At 35.8% G+C, this 15,144-nt stretch overlaps 2 protein-coding genes across 3 annotated transcripts in view; one reads left to right on the top strand and one right to left on the bottom strand.

The window, feature by feature from the left end:
* The window catches only part of Ziz (dedicator of cytokinesis protein Ziz), a 71,036-nt gene that overhangs the window by 31,463 nt on the left and 24,429 nt on the right, over positions 1-15,144 (bottom strand). For both annotated transcript variants that reach the window (XM_089651414.1, XM_089651415.1), the window contains exons 23-27: positions 14,540-14,776; positions 13,653-13,813; positions 13,426-13,546; positions 12,481-12,701; positions 11,718-11,859 (exon numbers count right to left, since the gene is read on the bottom strand). In XM_089651414.1, coding sequence (XP_089507540.1) covers positions 11,718-11,859; positions 12,481-12,701; positions 13,426-13,546; positions 13,653-13,813; positions 14,540-14,776 — 882 coding nt within the window. The remainder of the gene's footprint in view (positions 1-11,717; positions 11,860-12,480; positions 12,702-13,425; positions 13,547-13,652; positions 13,814-14,539; positions 14,777-15,144) is intronic.
* LOC149424283 (venom acid phosphatase Acph-1-like) lies at positions 1,530-10,205 on the top strand. Its single transcript, XM_089651417.1, has 8 exons — positions 1,530-1,729; positions 2,193-2,260; positions 2,355-2,465; positions 4,825-5,061; positions 5,213-5,392; positions 5,479-5,599; positions 6,918-7,138; positions 9,969-10,205. The coding sequence occupies exons 1-8, from the start codon at positions 1,669-1,671 to the stop codon at positions 10,107-10,109; spliced, it is 1,140 nt and encodes a 379-aa protein (XP_089507543.1). The 5' UTR covers positions 1,530-1,668; the 3' UTR covers positions 10,110-10,205.

Raw genomic sequence — 15,144 nt, forward strand, 5'->3', positions numbered from 1 at the left:
TACATCAGAATGTGACTTTTGCAAATTCCTAGCTGCCTGTTTGCTAATGACGGCAATATTGGTTGACTCATGTAGGGTTATATTCTTTAAGGATACTTCTAATAAAACATACATGTATAAGTAATAAACCACAACAAAGACCGTAACTCACTATTTAACAATGTATTAACGTCTACTATGTAATTTGATTTCTACAATGAATTAGAAACAATTCACTATCTAAATTTATATTATTTTTTACGTGACACCTCACAAGTGCCCCTCTCTGTACAGTGTAAAGGTGAGCTATGTGGCCACCCAGTTGGGCAGCGCTGTGAGGCAGGTTAAGGTGGGGGCTGTAGGAAGGGATTTATTAAGGCAGGTCATTAAGAGGCCCGGATTATATGAAGGAGGAAATACAGATGCCGGTAGCTCGTTCCACGTACGAGCCGTCTTACACAAAAACGAGTCAAAGAAGCGCCCTGTTTTCATGAAGCCTACTTCAACTGTGAACGGGTTAGTGATGAAGTATAATGTTTTCCAGACAATGAGGAATTCCAGTCAACTTTCTTTTTTTATATATTCACTGTACATATAACTTAAAAGTCAGTTTTTTTTTTAAGTAAAATACATTTTTTAAGTTATATTTTGCAATTTGATTTTTATGAAAAAGTACCTGGGTTGACAACAGTTGTCAATCTCTCTACATTGCTTTGCAATGGCACTGCGAAAAGTGTGGAAAGACATTGGAAGAATTTCGATCTGATTTTTTTAATCATTTTTCAAAATTGAATTGTACAAATTACCAAATACAGGCAAAGGAAATTAAATGCATTTCTGCAAAGGTTACAAACACTTTCCTTAAAAATTTTTTTTTATTATTTGTGTTATTTGGCAATTAGTTCAAAAGTGTATTGCACATTAAATCAAATTGTACTTATACAAAATTTTAAGTAAACATATTACCGAAAATGCCGGGCAAAAAAATTATTTTATTGAATCAGTTTTCAAACACAGTGTAGCATCACAACATCATCACGGATTTATTTCATAAAAGAAACTTTAAGATATTATCTCTGTGATATCTGAAATGGTTTTTGCAAAATAAAGTTGAACAAATAGTTCAAAAGATAATGTTTTCTGTTTGTTGACTTAAAGTTTTTAAAATTCAGTAGTAATTATGTCCCACAGCTTGTAGGCGACAAAAATAACACTCAGCAGGCTTAATTTTCTATTTGCACACACAATTGCCTGGCATTGTGATAGCAAGCTCATAAATCTTTAACCAAGAAGATTTCATCAAGTTGTTCACACAGATTGTGATTGGCAGAAAGTTTTTCTAAAAATGAAGAAAAAAAAAAATTTTTTTTTAGCAAAGGAAAAAATCTCGCATTGTGAATTAATTTATTGCCAGACATACATGAGTAGTTGGTAATGAGTCAATAAAGAAAACAATCATTTCAATAAATAAAATTATTTGTTGTCAGCATTTTTTTTCGACAACTGTATAAATATCAGCTAGCCCTAAATAAGTTGATGACATGACGTAACAAACATCATCGTATCTGTGTATTCATAATAATTTATTGCAAGAGAGAAGAATAGTGGATGGTCACCCTGAAGCAGGGACGCGAATGTCAAATGCAGTGATGATTAATTAAAGGAAGTAGTTGGCTACTAACAGCAGTGATGAAAGCAGACCGTTCGTGCTATTTTGTGGCTGGACTTGTTATAGTGGGCATTATTGGAGGTTTGTGCATCTTGATCAATACCAATTAAGTAAACAATGATCTTACATTACAAGTTTTAAGTATTTATCACATTATTATGCAGTGGAACAGTAAAAATAACAACTTTGCAATGTTCTTATGATGGAATTTTTTAATTATTTGCCATGTGATTGTTCATTAATTTATTGTTCAAATTAATACATAATGTGTAGTGATATTAAATTTATTCACAACAGTGCGAGAGCATTTAATGAAAAAATGTACTAAAAATATTTAAAAAATTATTGAAATAAAACAGCACATGCTAACAACAAAGTATAAAGTAATTAACTACAAACACGGCACATGTTCTATCAATGTGTAACCTATAATGCAGACTTCCGCTTATGTAATTATTGTTCAATTGTTGTTATAATGCAAGTTACGTTTAACAATGCCACAAATAATATTGAAATGAAAAATAAATATATACAATTTTTATAGCTCTATGTGGGGTGTTCATTGTGAACAGATCTTCAGGGGAAAACACTAAATTGAGCCAGGTCCATGTGGTAAGAATAATAATTACTTTTAATTAAGTTTTTTAATGTGATACAAATCAAAATAAGTGCATAAATAAATTAATAATTTACTTGAATTTGGAAGATCTTCAGCCATGGAGAGAGAACGCCGACTGTTGATGAGGTGGAAATATTTCCACGTAATGACAATCATAGTGACAAGTTCTACCCGCATGGATACAATGCTTTGACTAATGTAAGTGGTAGATTGTAGTTATATTGAAAGAAACATAATATGTTTGTAAATCTTATCAATTGAAGCATTGGGCGGAAAAGAGGAGTCACCTAAAATTGCATTCTGAGATAGTCGCATTCAAAGTTTTTACCAGATTACATTTCAATGAATCTTTATGTTAGGTGATTGAAAATGATTCCAAAACAAGGGAAAACTATCTATTATTCGATATACAGGGTGTTAACCTTTTGAACGTGTTAATTTGCTCCGTTTTATCTATACCCAAAATTAGGAAAAGAAATGAATTGAGACTCCCCTCAGGAAAAAAACACAGAGTCAAAAGTCATTGATGTACGGAGCGTTGAAGATATTTGGAGAGCTATCAGAAGAAATAAAATCAGAAGAAAACATAAAAACATTTAAAATTAAATTAAGAAAATATGTGATTGATTCATTTTAAATGTGTTACCATAATTATATGTATATTTATATGTATATAAGGATTGTATTAGGACATAGATAACTATGTACCTACTTAAAATACCACAATAAACAATAAACAACCCGTACGCGGTACATATTTTCAAATACCTATGCACGCAATTAAATGTCGAATTATAGCATTCTGGCATGATTTATTGGACTATATAGACAGAACAGATTATTCTCCACAATATGAAAACAAATCCTCGTGTGTCAACACTCTTAGACGTTTATAAAAACAAAAACATAAAATTTCATACAAAGACGTACCGTATCTTTTGAATGTGGTCCCGCCATTCACTCGGCGTGTGTGTACTTAGGCCACTGCGTTGATAGACACAAGTGGGACACCATGATCACTTATCATTTTTAGTTATGAAAAGTTATGAATGACATACTAGTACTAATGCCATCCGTTGACAAAAATGTAAACTATAGGACTAAACGGCGCGAAGAGGCGCACTTGATTATCGATCTTTTTTTATGAAATACAATTTTATTTTTGAGAAATTCTTGTAGATGTCAGCATCGTGATAGTTTTACGAATGTCCAAGTGAGCAAGAAATACATTTATGACGAAAGAGCGCTGGAATATCGGCCGTCAAAGTTTCCATATCAACTGTTGATACAGCCGCGTGTGAGTATAGACTTTTGCCGTAACAACAGTTGATACGGCCGCGTGCAAAGAGTTAAGGGACGTATTTGACATACTTTAACCAGTCATTCCTGACAATATTTGGAGTAAAAATGAAAACAAATTTGACTTTTTTTGAAAATATTTTTCAATGCTCACTTTCCAGTTATGCGAAAGATTTTTTCAAGTTCTGTTTTTATTTCAGTTCTGTCAAGCAACTAGCCTATAATGATATAATAACAGAACTTGAATAGGACTTTCACAGAACCCGGAAATGAATGTGGAAATTTGATGAATTGTTCAAATTCTCCGAAACAACCCGTCCTAAATATTCACAAAATGCATTTTATTGCATAGGGACCATTCAAGTATTATGTAAGCACTATAGGGGGGCAGGGGGGTCTTTGCTTTGCTTATTTTTGATGACATGGGGGGTGTGGGGGTCGAGATAGTGATTACGTCAGCACTGCTCAGCAGTAGTTATTTTTTTTTTACACATTGGCAACCCACACATTGTCTATGTTTGAAAACCGAATATGTACATATTCGGGGATTCCCACAAATAATTGATACGTTTAGGTACTCGCTTAGTTTGTTTAAATGAATATTATGTGCATTAAAGTCCTCTACCCTAAGTCTATTTTATAAGTGCTGCTTATGAATCAATACAAAAACAGAATACATTTACAGAAAAATGCATATAGGTACCAATTTTTACGTAAGCATGGGGGGGGGGGTAAGAGCTTTGCTTACTTTTGGTGACAAGGGGGGAGAGGGGGTAAATAATTGTAATAAATCTGCTTACGTAATACTTGAACGGCCCCATATGCACTTTTTCCAACAATCAAACAAATTTAATGAGAAAGTAGAAACATTATTTCATTAGAGTCAAAAATAAAGAAGTATACAATATGCAAAATAAACATTAACATAAAAACAAAAAAGTTGACATGTATATATTTTTTTGGTTTTAACAAAACATCGCAAGAAATGACAAGTTGACTTCACACCGTCCGATTGCCCGGCAGAAGTTTTGCGGTGAACCGGGTGGACGGAAGAACTGCGTACGTCACTAATCTATCTAAATACATATCTAATGTCAGATTGAGATGAGTTTTTGTCAGGCGGTAAAACAGAAAACAGACTATCGTTTGAGCTAATAACAAAATAAACAGCGTTTGGCCGATAACACCATTTTTTCATCCAATGCTTCAATTAGGAACATCTTTATATTATTAAGATCATAAAAATTATAATTTTCAGAAAGGAAAGATGACTATGTTTAAAACGGGAACAGCATTACGAAAGTTGTACGATGACTTTTTAACCAAGGACTATGTGCAAAACGTTTTCTCTATGCAGACCACAGACAACGATATTACCAAAATGAGTGCATTACTTGTTCTTGCGGGATTGTGGCCGGTTCCCAGTGAAGAAATGTGGACTGATTTGGCTTGGCAGCCGGTACCTTTTTTCAATTTGGAAAAGAGCGAAGACTATGTATGCATATTTTCATCTTATGAATTAAAGAAAATAATTACTGATGCAAAGATTAGGCTGTTCTTAGCACTAAACTTGATTCAGTAATAATATTTACATCCCAATAATTTTATAATCTAATAAAAGGAATGATTACTTTGTATCTCTTCAGATGTTGTATCCAGAAAATTGCGGTAAATATATGAAAGAAAGGGAAAAAGTGAACAGAGACTTTTTGGAAAAAACCAATTTCCTATACGAAGATCTGTACCAAGGTTTAAGTAATTATACCGGTGCCACTATTACGGAACCATTTCAAGTGAAGAAATTGTGGAACCTTTTATTGGCTGAGGTGTGAATAACAAACTTGTTACATATTATAACTAATGCCATTTTATTTCATCGTTGTACTATCTGATAAAATTTTGTTTATTTTAGAAAAATATGGACATCACGGGCCCTGAGTGGTTTAAAACAATAGAACATGAGATAATGGATGTTGTTAAGCTGGAATATAAAAATATGTTTTACAACACAAATATGAGAAGATTGAGTGCAGGTAAATAAGAATACAATTCATCAAAACCAGTGTTTCTCAATCTTATTTTTACAATGCCCTACTTCAACCATTGATGTATTATATTTAGATGAGATATGAAGTGAATAAATAAGTTCCGCTTTTTTACCTCCAACTGACTTCAACTCTCCCAACGCTCTAACTAAAACTAATGAATCTGGTCTACAAGCACTGCTTATCGCATTCGAGTAGTGGAACAAGTTTCAACGAGATATTATTTTTCCTCTAATTGTAGCACCACTTGTTAACTCTTTGCACGCGGCCGTATCAACTGTTGTTACGGCAAAAAGTCTATACTCACACGCGGCTGTATCAACAGTTGATACGGAAACTTTGACGGCCGATATTCCAGCGCTCTTTCGTCATAAATGTATTTCTTGCTCACTTGGACATTCGTAGAACTATCACGATGCTGACATCTACAAGAATTTCTCAAAAATAAAATTTTATTTCATAAAAAAAGATCGATAGTCAAGTGCGCCTCTTCGCGCCTTTTAGTCCTTTAGTTTACATTTTTGTCAACGGATGGCGTTAGTACTAGTATGTCATTCACAACTTTTCATAACTAAGAATGATAAGTGATCATGGTGTCCCACTTGTGTCTATCAACGCAGTGGCCTAAGATCACACACGCCGAGAGTGGTTTATTTATGACGCCGAGTGAATGGCGGGACCACATTCAAAAGATACGGTACGTCTTTGTATGAAATTATATGTTTTTGTTTTTATAAACATATATATAGTCCAATAAATCATGCCAGAATGCTATAATTTGACATTTAATTGCGTGCATAGGTATTTGAAAATATGTACCGCGTACGGGTATAGATAAAACGGAGCAAATTAACGCGTTCAAAAGGTTAATCTCTACGCACCCCGCTGAAGGAAAAAAAATAATTCGGCACCACAGGGAAAAGCGCCGCAGGTGAACATTTCTTAGTTCAGAGTCAAAAAATACCTTTTAAGTGAAATTTGCATATTTACAAGGGGAAGTTCACAACAGGTTCATTAATTACGAATATAGTACAAGCTGCCAAAAACACAAATTAACTATAACTTCAATCCGCAACGTGTTCATAATTGTGCTAGTGTTGCCATCTTTTTTTCTTAGAAAGTCAGGGTTGCAAATTATTTTTTTTTTTAAATGACAGAAGATTTTTTAAAAGAGAAAAAACATTGTAACAAATATTAATAATTATTTATTGCCCCCTAAAACATTCATATAGCACCCCTTCCCCCACTGATCAAAACTTTTAACTAAATACATTATACATACATAGTATTGCTTTTATTGTTATAGGTTCTATATTAGAAAAGGTCCTTGACGATTCTAAAGAAAAAATTAAATTAGACGACGAGGGAGTTGAAGGAATGAAAATGTTAATCTATTCCGCATATTCACACAACATAGCAGCAGTTTTGGCAGCTACAGAAAACTTGGACCTCTACGAAGAGAGTTTTGGCTCATCTCTTGTTATCGAATTACATTTGAGATTGATGACAACCGACTATGCATTGAAGGTAAATAAATCATTTTTAACTAATAATAATTTTGTCTGTGAATAGTTTTTCTTTGACATGGTGGTAATTAATTACTGACTGATGGGTGGGGATTTTATACATTTAGAAGACATTGGAAACTTATAGGACTATTCCCATACATTTTAAAAATCTGATTACATATATTGTGGCTCACAAATGGGATTTCAGAGTGATTCCTGCAAATATTAATTTCAAGACATTGCATAATGACTAAATGCATTAAAAAAAAATCTTTATTACTGACCACTTAAATTTTATCATTTGAAAATAAATTACTTTGTATGTATACACCACTATTTAATCTAAAAAGAACAACATGTTTCGAAACCAATGGTTTCTTCGTCAGCATAAACATGTGAAGTGTGGCACTATAGGTCAGCAGATTGGTTTGGTATGCGGGCCCATTTCAACGCTTTTCCGTTGTCAGCTGTTTGTTTTCGGACTTCGGACCCTTCAAGATGTGCCCAGGAGATTGGTGAAGTCATCAAATTGGCGATGGATGACTTCATACAATGGACTACTAAGGAAACTGGTGTGGGCTCAAAGCCGTGGTTCAGTCGACAATGCTCCGAAGCCGTTCGACGAAAAAACGCGGCTTACCGAGCCTACAACACATCTCGAACGCCCGAAAGCAGATCAGCATACAACAAATCGGCAAAGGAATGCAAGAGAATCATTAATAGGTCAAAATTCGAACACGACCTGCAGATCAGCAAAAAGCTGGCTGCCTGCCCGCATGGCAGCAGAGCATTCTGGTCGCTTGCGGGCTCAATAGGTCGGAATTTTTGCAAACCCAGTTTGCCACCTCTTACCAGACCTGACAGCTCACTAGCAAACACCGCCACCGAAAAGGCTAACCTATTAGGGAAAATGTTTGCGGAAAACTCGACCCTCGATGACGGAGGTGCTGTTCCGCCGTCGGTTCCTCACTGCGGCTTCTATATGAAAAAGCTGAGGATCCGGCATCGGGATGTACTCCACGTCATACGGGGGCTCGATGTTAACAAAGCTAGTGGACCTGATGGAATACCTGCCCTGGTATTGCAGAGGTGTGCTGCGGAAATAGTTCCAGTTTTGACAAAGCTCTTCAAAATGTCCCTGAAGTGAGGCACTGTGCCCTCTGGTTGGAAAAAAGCGGTCATTCACCCTATTCCCAAGAAAGGTCCGACAAGACCGCTCCGACCCGGCCAACTACCGCCCCATAGTGATCACATCAGTTCTGTCCAAAGTGATGGAACGTGTGATCAACGACAAACTGCTCACATACCTCGAGAAGAACAAAATTATAAATGACCGCCAATACGGATTCCGGCGGAACCGCTCGTGTGGTGATCTTCTCGCGTATGTGACGCATGTTTGGGGGCGGTGCCTGGAACGTCACGGTAAGACCCAAGCGGTTGCACTAGACTTATCCAAGGCCTTTGACCGGGTCTGGCACCGAGGACTTGTCAACAAATTGCCTTCTTACGGACTTCCCGCATCCCTGTGTACGTGGATTGCTGACTTTTTAAGGGATAGGTCGATTCAGGCGGTTGCTGACGGTTTTACCTCTTCCTCACACTCCATAAATGCTGGCGTCCCACAGGGATCGGTTCTGTCTCCGACTTTGTTTTTGTTGCACATCAATGACCTTTTAACATGTGCACAGTACAGTTCATGATAGCTTTTTGTTTGACAAGCCCCCAAAGGGCACACAAACTCCAACGGCTCGGAGGGCTTTGAAGCAGAGAATGGACGGTTATCTCGAGAGTATTTCCTCCTGAGGTAAAAATAATCTCGTCGAATTTAATGTTTCAAAGACCCAATGCTGTCTGATTACGTCTAAAAGGGATCCAAATGATAATCTAGTCTCCTTCAACGGAAGCAATCTTCCGAACAGGCCTTCCATTGATATGCTTGGTGTAACTATAAGTGACCAGCTCAGGTACGGGGGCTCCATCGAAGCCAGAGCAAAGTTGGCCTCTCAGAAGCTGGGCGTACTGTACAGGGCCCGCAGATACTTTAATAGTACACAACTGCTGACCCTGTACAAATCGCAAGTGCGCCCTACTGTCGAATTTGGCAGCCATCTCTGGTCCGGAGCCCCTAAATACCTGAAAAAAACCCTTGACTCTGTGCAGAAACGGGCGGTCCGTTTGATAGATTCCTCAATCTTAACAAGCGGACTGCAATCTTTAGAGCACAGGCGTCAGGTAGGTATGCTGTCCTTGTTCTATCGGTATTACAATGGAAGATGCTCTGAGGAACTAGCGTCATTGATCCCTTCGGCACCGGTGCGTAGTCGGGATACACGCCAAACGCGCGCCCAACATTTGTACACGGTTGAAATTTGTCACATGAGAACGGGTCGCTTCTACGATTCGTTCTTAAGTTCAACAACTCGGCTGTGGAACGAACTGCCGGCCTCTGTGTTTCCTCCCTCCTACAACATGGGACTCTTCAAGACCCATGTTCACTCCTTCCTCTCCACAAAAAGACCCTCCACACAGCATCCCCAAATTATTTTTTTCAGGGCCTCCTGTGTGGTTAATATAAAAAAAAAAAAAAAAAAAAACATAATATAATGAAAATTAACAAATTTAAAATTAGACAAGTTGAAAAATTGACCTGTAGACAAAATATTATAATGAGAGGTGATTAATTAGTTATTATTATACAAAATTATATTCAATAAATAAAATGAAGAGCCGAAGAAACCATTGGTTTCGAAACATGTGGATCTTTTTAGATTAAATAGTGGTGTATACAAAGTATTTTATTTTCATACAATCAAAATGAGGCTACAAAGGAGTTAATTTTTAATTTACAGATATTTCTCTACAGAGCAGACGGTGAGACGATTGACATAGAAATTGGTAATTGTGGAAAAATGTGTCCTGTAGATGAATTTGAAAAAATTATGAGTTCATTTTTACTTAAAGATTATAAGGGAGAATGCAAACAAGATTGAGTAATAAAGTAAATGAGCTGTGATTCTAATGAAAATGAGTACCTTCAATCACAATGTATGTACATAATTTGATATTAAATTATTTACTTTGCGTTATTTATTAAAAACATTTATTTTTTACTAGTACCCAGTTTAGTACATGTATTACCTTCTAGGATAACTGTTATTGTTATTCAATTTCTAAATTTATTATTACATATTCACAATTAAACTGGTTTTAAATATACATAGGTACCTACACGCTTTTTGACCCTTAGGAGCCAGAGCACAGCAATTGCAGTGTTGAAGAATTGTGCCGTTGCACGTTATGAAGCACTGCAATTGCAGTGTCGACCTTATACATTTATTTTGCCTTTGGATATTACTTCTACTGGGTTCGATAAATACAAACATCAAAATGTCACTTTATCGAGTATGGTATTTGTCTTCACGTTAGCCTTTATGTAATTTATTTATTGAATATTCTCACCGACTCTTACGGGTTAAGAGGAACGGCCGTGTGGCCCTTTTCATACAAAACTTAAATTTGGATATAAGACCAAAACACCCATTCAAACTCAAACTGAAATATCTAGAAAGAATATGTGTAATTTTATTTGTTTGCATTGTAAATTATGATATACAGGTCATTAAAGAATTTAATTTTGCTTGATTTTAGAGACAACTTTGGAATTTTATGTGGGTTAATTGTAATTATTAAAAATTAATCTTGCCCTACCTACTGCATGATGAAAAATAAATAAAAAAAATTGCAAAAAAAGGAGTTTTTTTTCGGTAGACATTTTAATTTATATACAACGAATTTGTCTTCCAAAGTAAATCGGTCTATTGTAATTTTAATTTACGCCCATCAAAATGCTTTTTTTTTTAATCATTTTTTTATTATATATTTCATTGTATTCATGTTGTAAATATAGCATAATTATTTTTTAAACGATTATCATTAACTCACAAATAATCTCCCGAGTTACCTTTAAAATCATGAATTTTTTTATTCTTTATTGGCCTATATTTTGTAATTTAAAACAGAAATACATAATGTAGCATACATACATTAAAAAAAATTCAGTTTAGCTGGGCATTTTGGACTCAAATACAAATTTATGTTTTGTATGAAAAGAGCCGCACAGCAGTTCCCTTAAGCCAAGGCTATGGTAAATTAAAGTCATCTCACAAGAGACTTAAGGTAGTTTATATCTCCTGACTGTGAAGAGCTAATTACGCTAATTATCCGATTGCCAATAGCACAAATCAATCATGTTTTTATTTTGATAAATCAATATGATACTTAGTCAATTTGTTTTCTTTTTTAGTATGCCTCAAACTTATGAACTCGCTGCATTCTTTATTCTTATTTTGTACTAGTGGTTCCCGCAATTGCTAATGTCTTTCTCAGGCGTCTCTGACTTCTTCCACCATTCACTACTGTATACCATAATGTTACTGTTAAAAAAACTACATTACATTGACTTTAATTCGACTCTGCATTTCATTCCGGTGTAGAGATATTGTGTTAAGTATTCCTCGGGCGTCCCCGTATTGCAGTTTGAAATAAACTAGTGAAGCACTTTAATTTACACATACAAATGGCAGTAATGGAAAACTTACCAGGATCTATTTTCAGGCCAGTTTCATCTCTGGGTATATTAGTTGAAATACATCTAAAAGCTTCGGCGCCCCAAGTCTGGCAGCCCCGAAGGCGCAGGTACTCCGCTATTAGGGCCGCTATGTGCAGTTGACAGCACATTGCCTGCAAAATCACACAAACATAATCAATGTTAAGCTAAATAGAATACAGTGAAACTCTTTTATAAAGTTTTTCTAGGGATCGGAAAGAAAACTTCTTATGTTGGAAAACCTTACATCGTGAGCATACAGCGAAAAGTGGCCAAGTCAAAATCCCTGTCTGTTAGCAAACAATTAGGATTAATATAAATAAAAAACTTTCAGAAATATCAACCCGCATCCATTCAAAAATTCTCAATCGAAATAGGCCAACAAACAAGAATATTGACTTTGCCAGTTTTTGCTGTGTGCTCAAGTTACGTATGTTTGATAATGTATTATACATGTGGGATTATTTGGGGCATTTTTGCATTTCATTCTAAAAGGGACCGAAAAAACAAATATAAAATCTTAAAGTTTTCAATGCTGGCCTTTTCAACGCAAACTATCCCACCCCACCATACGGCACATTTTGAAACAATGTATGTGTTCCAGTGAAACTTTGTCTCAAGTGATCACATATGAGACATTTTTGTACGGGGATAGTCTCCGAAGGATCACGTATGCGACAGCCGAGTAAATAAGGTTAAGAATGAAAACTGTTACGTGGAAACCTTATTTAATTATAATAATATAAAGAATCTACCTCGTCATAGTTGAGAGCCCTGGAGTGGTGTTGAGCCATGGTGTGTAACCACGCGTGTCGCAGGCGCGGTGTTGCCCTGTACGACACGGCCAGCGTGTGCTGCAGCTCGGCCAACCTCTCCTGCTCCGCCCCGCCCACTGCCCCCCGCACCGCCATCTCCTCGGTGGCCACCAGCACCGTGCGGATGCGGCGCATTAATTCTTTCACTTCTATAGGGAAACCTGAAACAATAAATAGTACACATATTTAATAAAAATTCAAATTTTGTGTACAAACCAAAATATTTATGCAAACTATAATTTTGTGTACAAAATATAATTTTTTTATTTATCGCTTTAATTTAAGTCATCCAGTTCAATTATCCCAATGATCTTAAGGCGATGCCATACGTAGTGATGCAAAATCATGTGTTTTTGGTTTGAAAATTTGGTCGCCTAGAAATGTTTCAGATGCTTTAATTAAATACTGCTAGTAGAATACATCTTGGCCTTTGAAATAATCGAGTATTTTTTAGATAAATCTTTTTATAAGCCCAGAAAAAATAATGTATAAGACCCATGAAAACTGCTTCAAAATTCAAGTTCAAAATCTCCTACTTACGAACCCATTTTCGGTTATGATTTTATTGTATAATGTGGCAAATTAAGTTATTTATAAAATGATTGAAAAAAAATTAAATATTCATGCCTAAACATCCACAAAATAAAATAAAAGGCACTTTTTGGCCATGTTTTTTCTTGCATAAATTAAAACAGTTAACAAAAATACATAAAACCACAAATTTTAACTTCCCTACACAGAAGGCTGTCTGTGGCAGGACAACGTCTGCCCGGGCCCACTAGCTTTCAGCTTTACAAATTGTACAATTAAGCCAGGAGTTGGAGTCCATGTGATGACTAGAGAAACCAGATATCTTCATCATAATTGTAATACATAATTATTTACCTGATCCCTTCATTACTTTATCGCTGGCCGCGTAGCTGTTTATAAGGGATAGAGATTCTTGAAACCTAGTATTGTTTAGACTCACTACACTCCCAAGCATTTCTGATACTCCTATTATAACCTGAAATACAAAACAAATACATACATATTATATTATTAAAACAATATTCTGTATATTTAAAAAGGAAACAATTATTTTTTTATGGGAACTAAATGAAATAATCTACCTGTAAATGAATTCTTGTGAGCCCTTTCCTGTGGGTATATTCAAAATTCCCCCTCATTAAGAGGTAGAGCAAGGCTGTGGCCTCTTGTCTGAGGCTTGCTAAATGACTATCGCATCCTTTAAGTAATACGCTGACTAGATTTCCACAAAGGAGGCCATTACCTGTTGAAATAACATTAAAACATTAATACGCAAAATTATATTTTCATAAATTATCTTAAATTTTGGTATTCAGAAAAAAAATTGTTATTATGAAAATCGTGCTTCAAGTTGCAAACAATGTAAAACAAATAGATATTAAAAAAACATAAGAATTATGTACAGCATATGTTTGCAGATACGCAACTGTTTCTTTCTTAGAAGATTGCTAAACAACAGTATAATATGTATTATGTTAATTCTACAATAATTTTATAATATTAGAAATGAGAGACAATTGTTTGTTATTTGATTTACACGGCTTTGAATGTCTGGGATTACGATGCCAATGCAACTATAACTTCAACTGGTAACATCAGTTCCATCATGAGATATAGGGTTTGAAATATACATTTAACTACCAAAATACAAGACACAGACTCCGTAGTGTTAGTTTCATATTTTTTAATTGTTCAATAAGGTGTAGATCTCGGGCTGGTGACTAAAGTGGTAGATATACGTACCACCATTCATAATCGAAACATTGCTTGAAATGGCTTTAGCAATGTTTTGTGACTGATTTGAATAGCCAGGAAATTCCCAACTTCGACATCTCCTTTCCCCCCACTACCTTCAGCCAAATAACATTCTTTAATAGGAATGCCATATTCTCACTGAATCCGGTTAGTATCTAACTGTTGGGACTCTTGTATGGTAAAGCAAAGTAGGTGGTTTATAAAGTAGGTTTACCAGTAAACAGAGTTTCAGAGAACTGGTTGATGTACGCCCGCATGGCAGCAAACAGGTGCCTGTAGAGCAGCTCACTCTGAGGCACGGTGAGCAGGCGCAGGTAGGGGCGCAGCACCACGCCCCCCAGGGGCCCCCGCTGCTCCGTGTACAGACACACACGGTCCAATACCAGCACACCCACCTCAGTGGCCAGCCAGCCAGCTATGTTGACCACTGATTCCGCGCCACTATCTTTATCTGAAAGTTTTTTAACCGTGTGAATTAAGATAAATAAGGTCATGCGCACATGGGTGACTTTTGTCACAGCAACAGTTTTGACACTGTTTCAAAATCCATTGCAGTATACGGAGGAGCACCCTCCGTGGGCACGCACAAGGCACTTGATATTTTACGGATTTAAAAACAGTGATGAAACTTTTTAATATTTGAAACTGTTATTTCGTGGTGGAATTGAATTGATAGTCCTAATAGGCATAATTATCATAGTTCTATAGATAAATTCATTTGATTTTAATAACAATACTTATTTGGGAAATATCATATTTCACGAAAAACCCTTCATAATTCAAACCAACCTATTATGTTAACCCCTCCCCTCAATGTAA

This window comes from Hesperophylax consimilis, chromosome 4 (assembly GCF_061612785.1).
Source record: "Hesperophylax consimilis isolate HC1 chromosome 4, BYU_Hcon_1.0, whole genome shotgun sequence".
In the NCBI taxonomy this organism is placed as follows: Eukaryota; Metazoa; Arthropoda; class Insecta; order Trichoptera; family Limnephilidae; genus Hesperophylax; species Hesperophylax consimilis.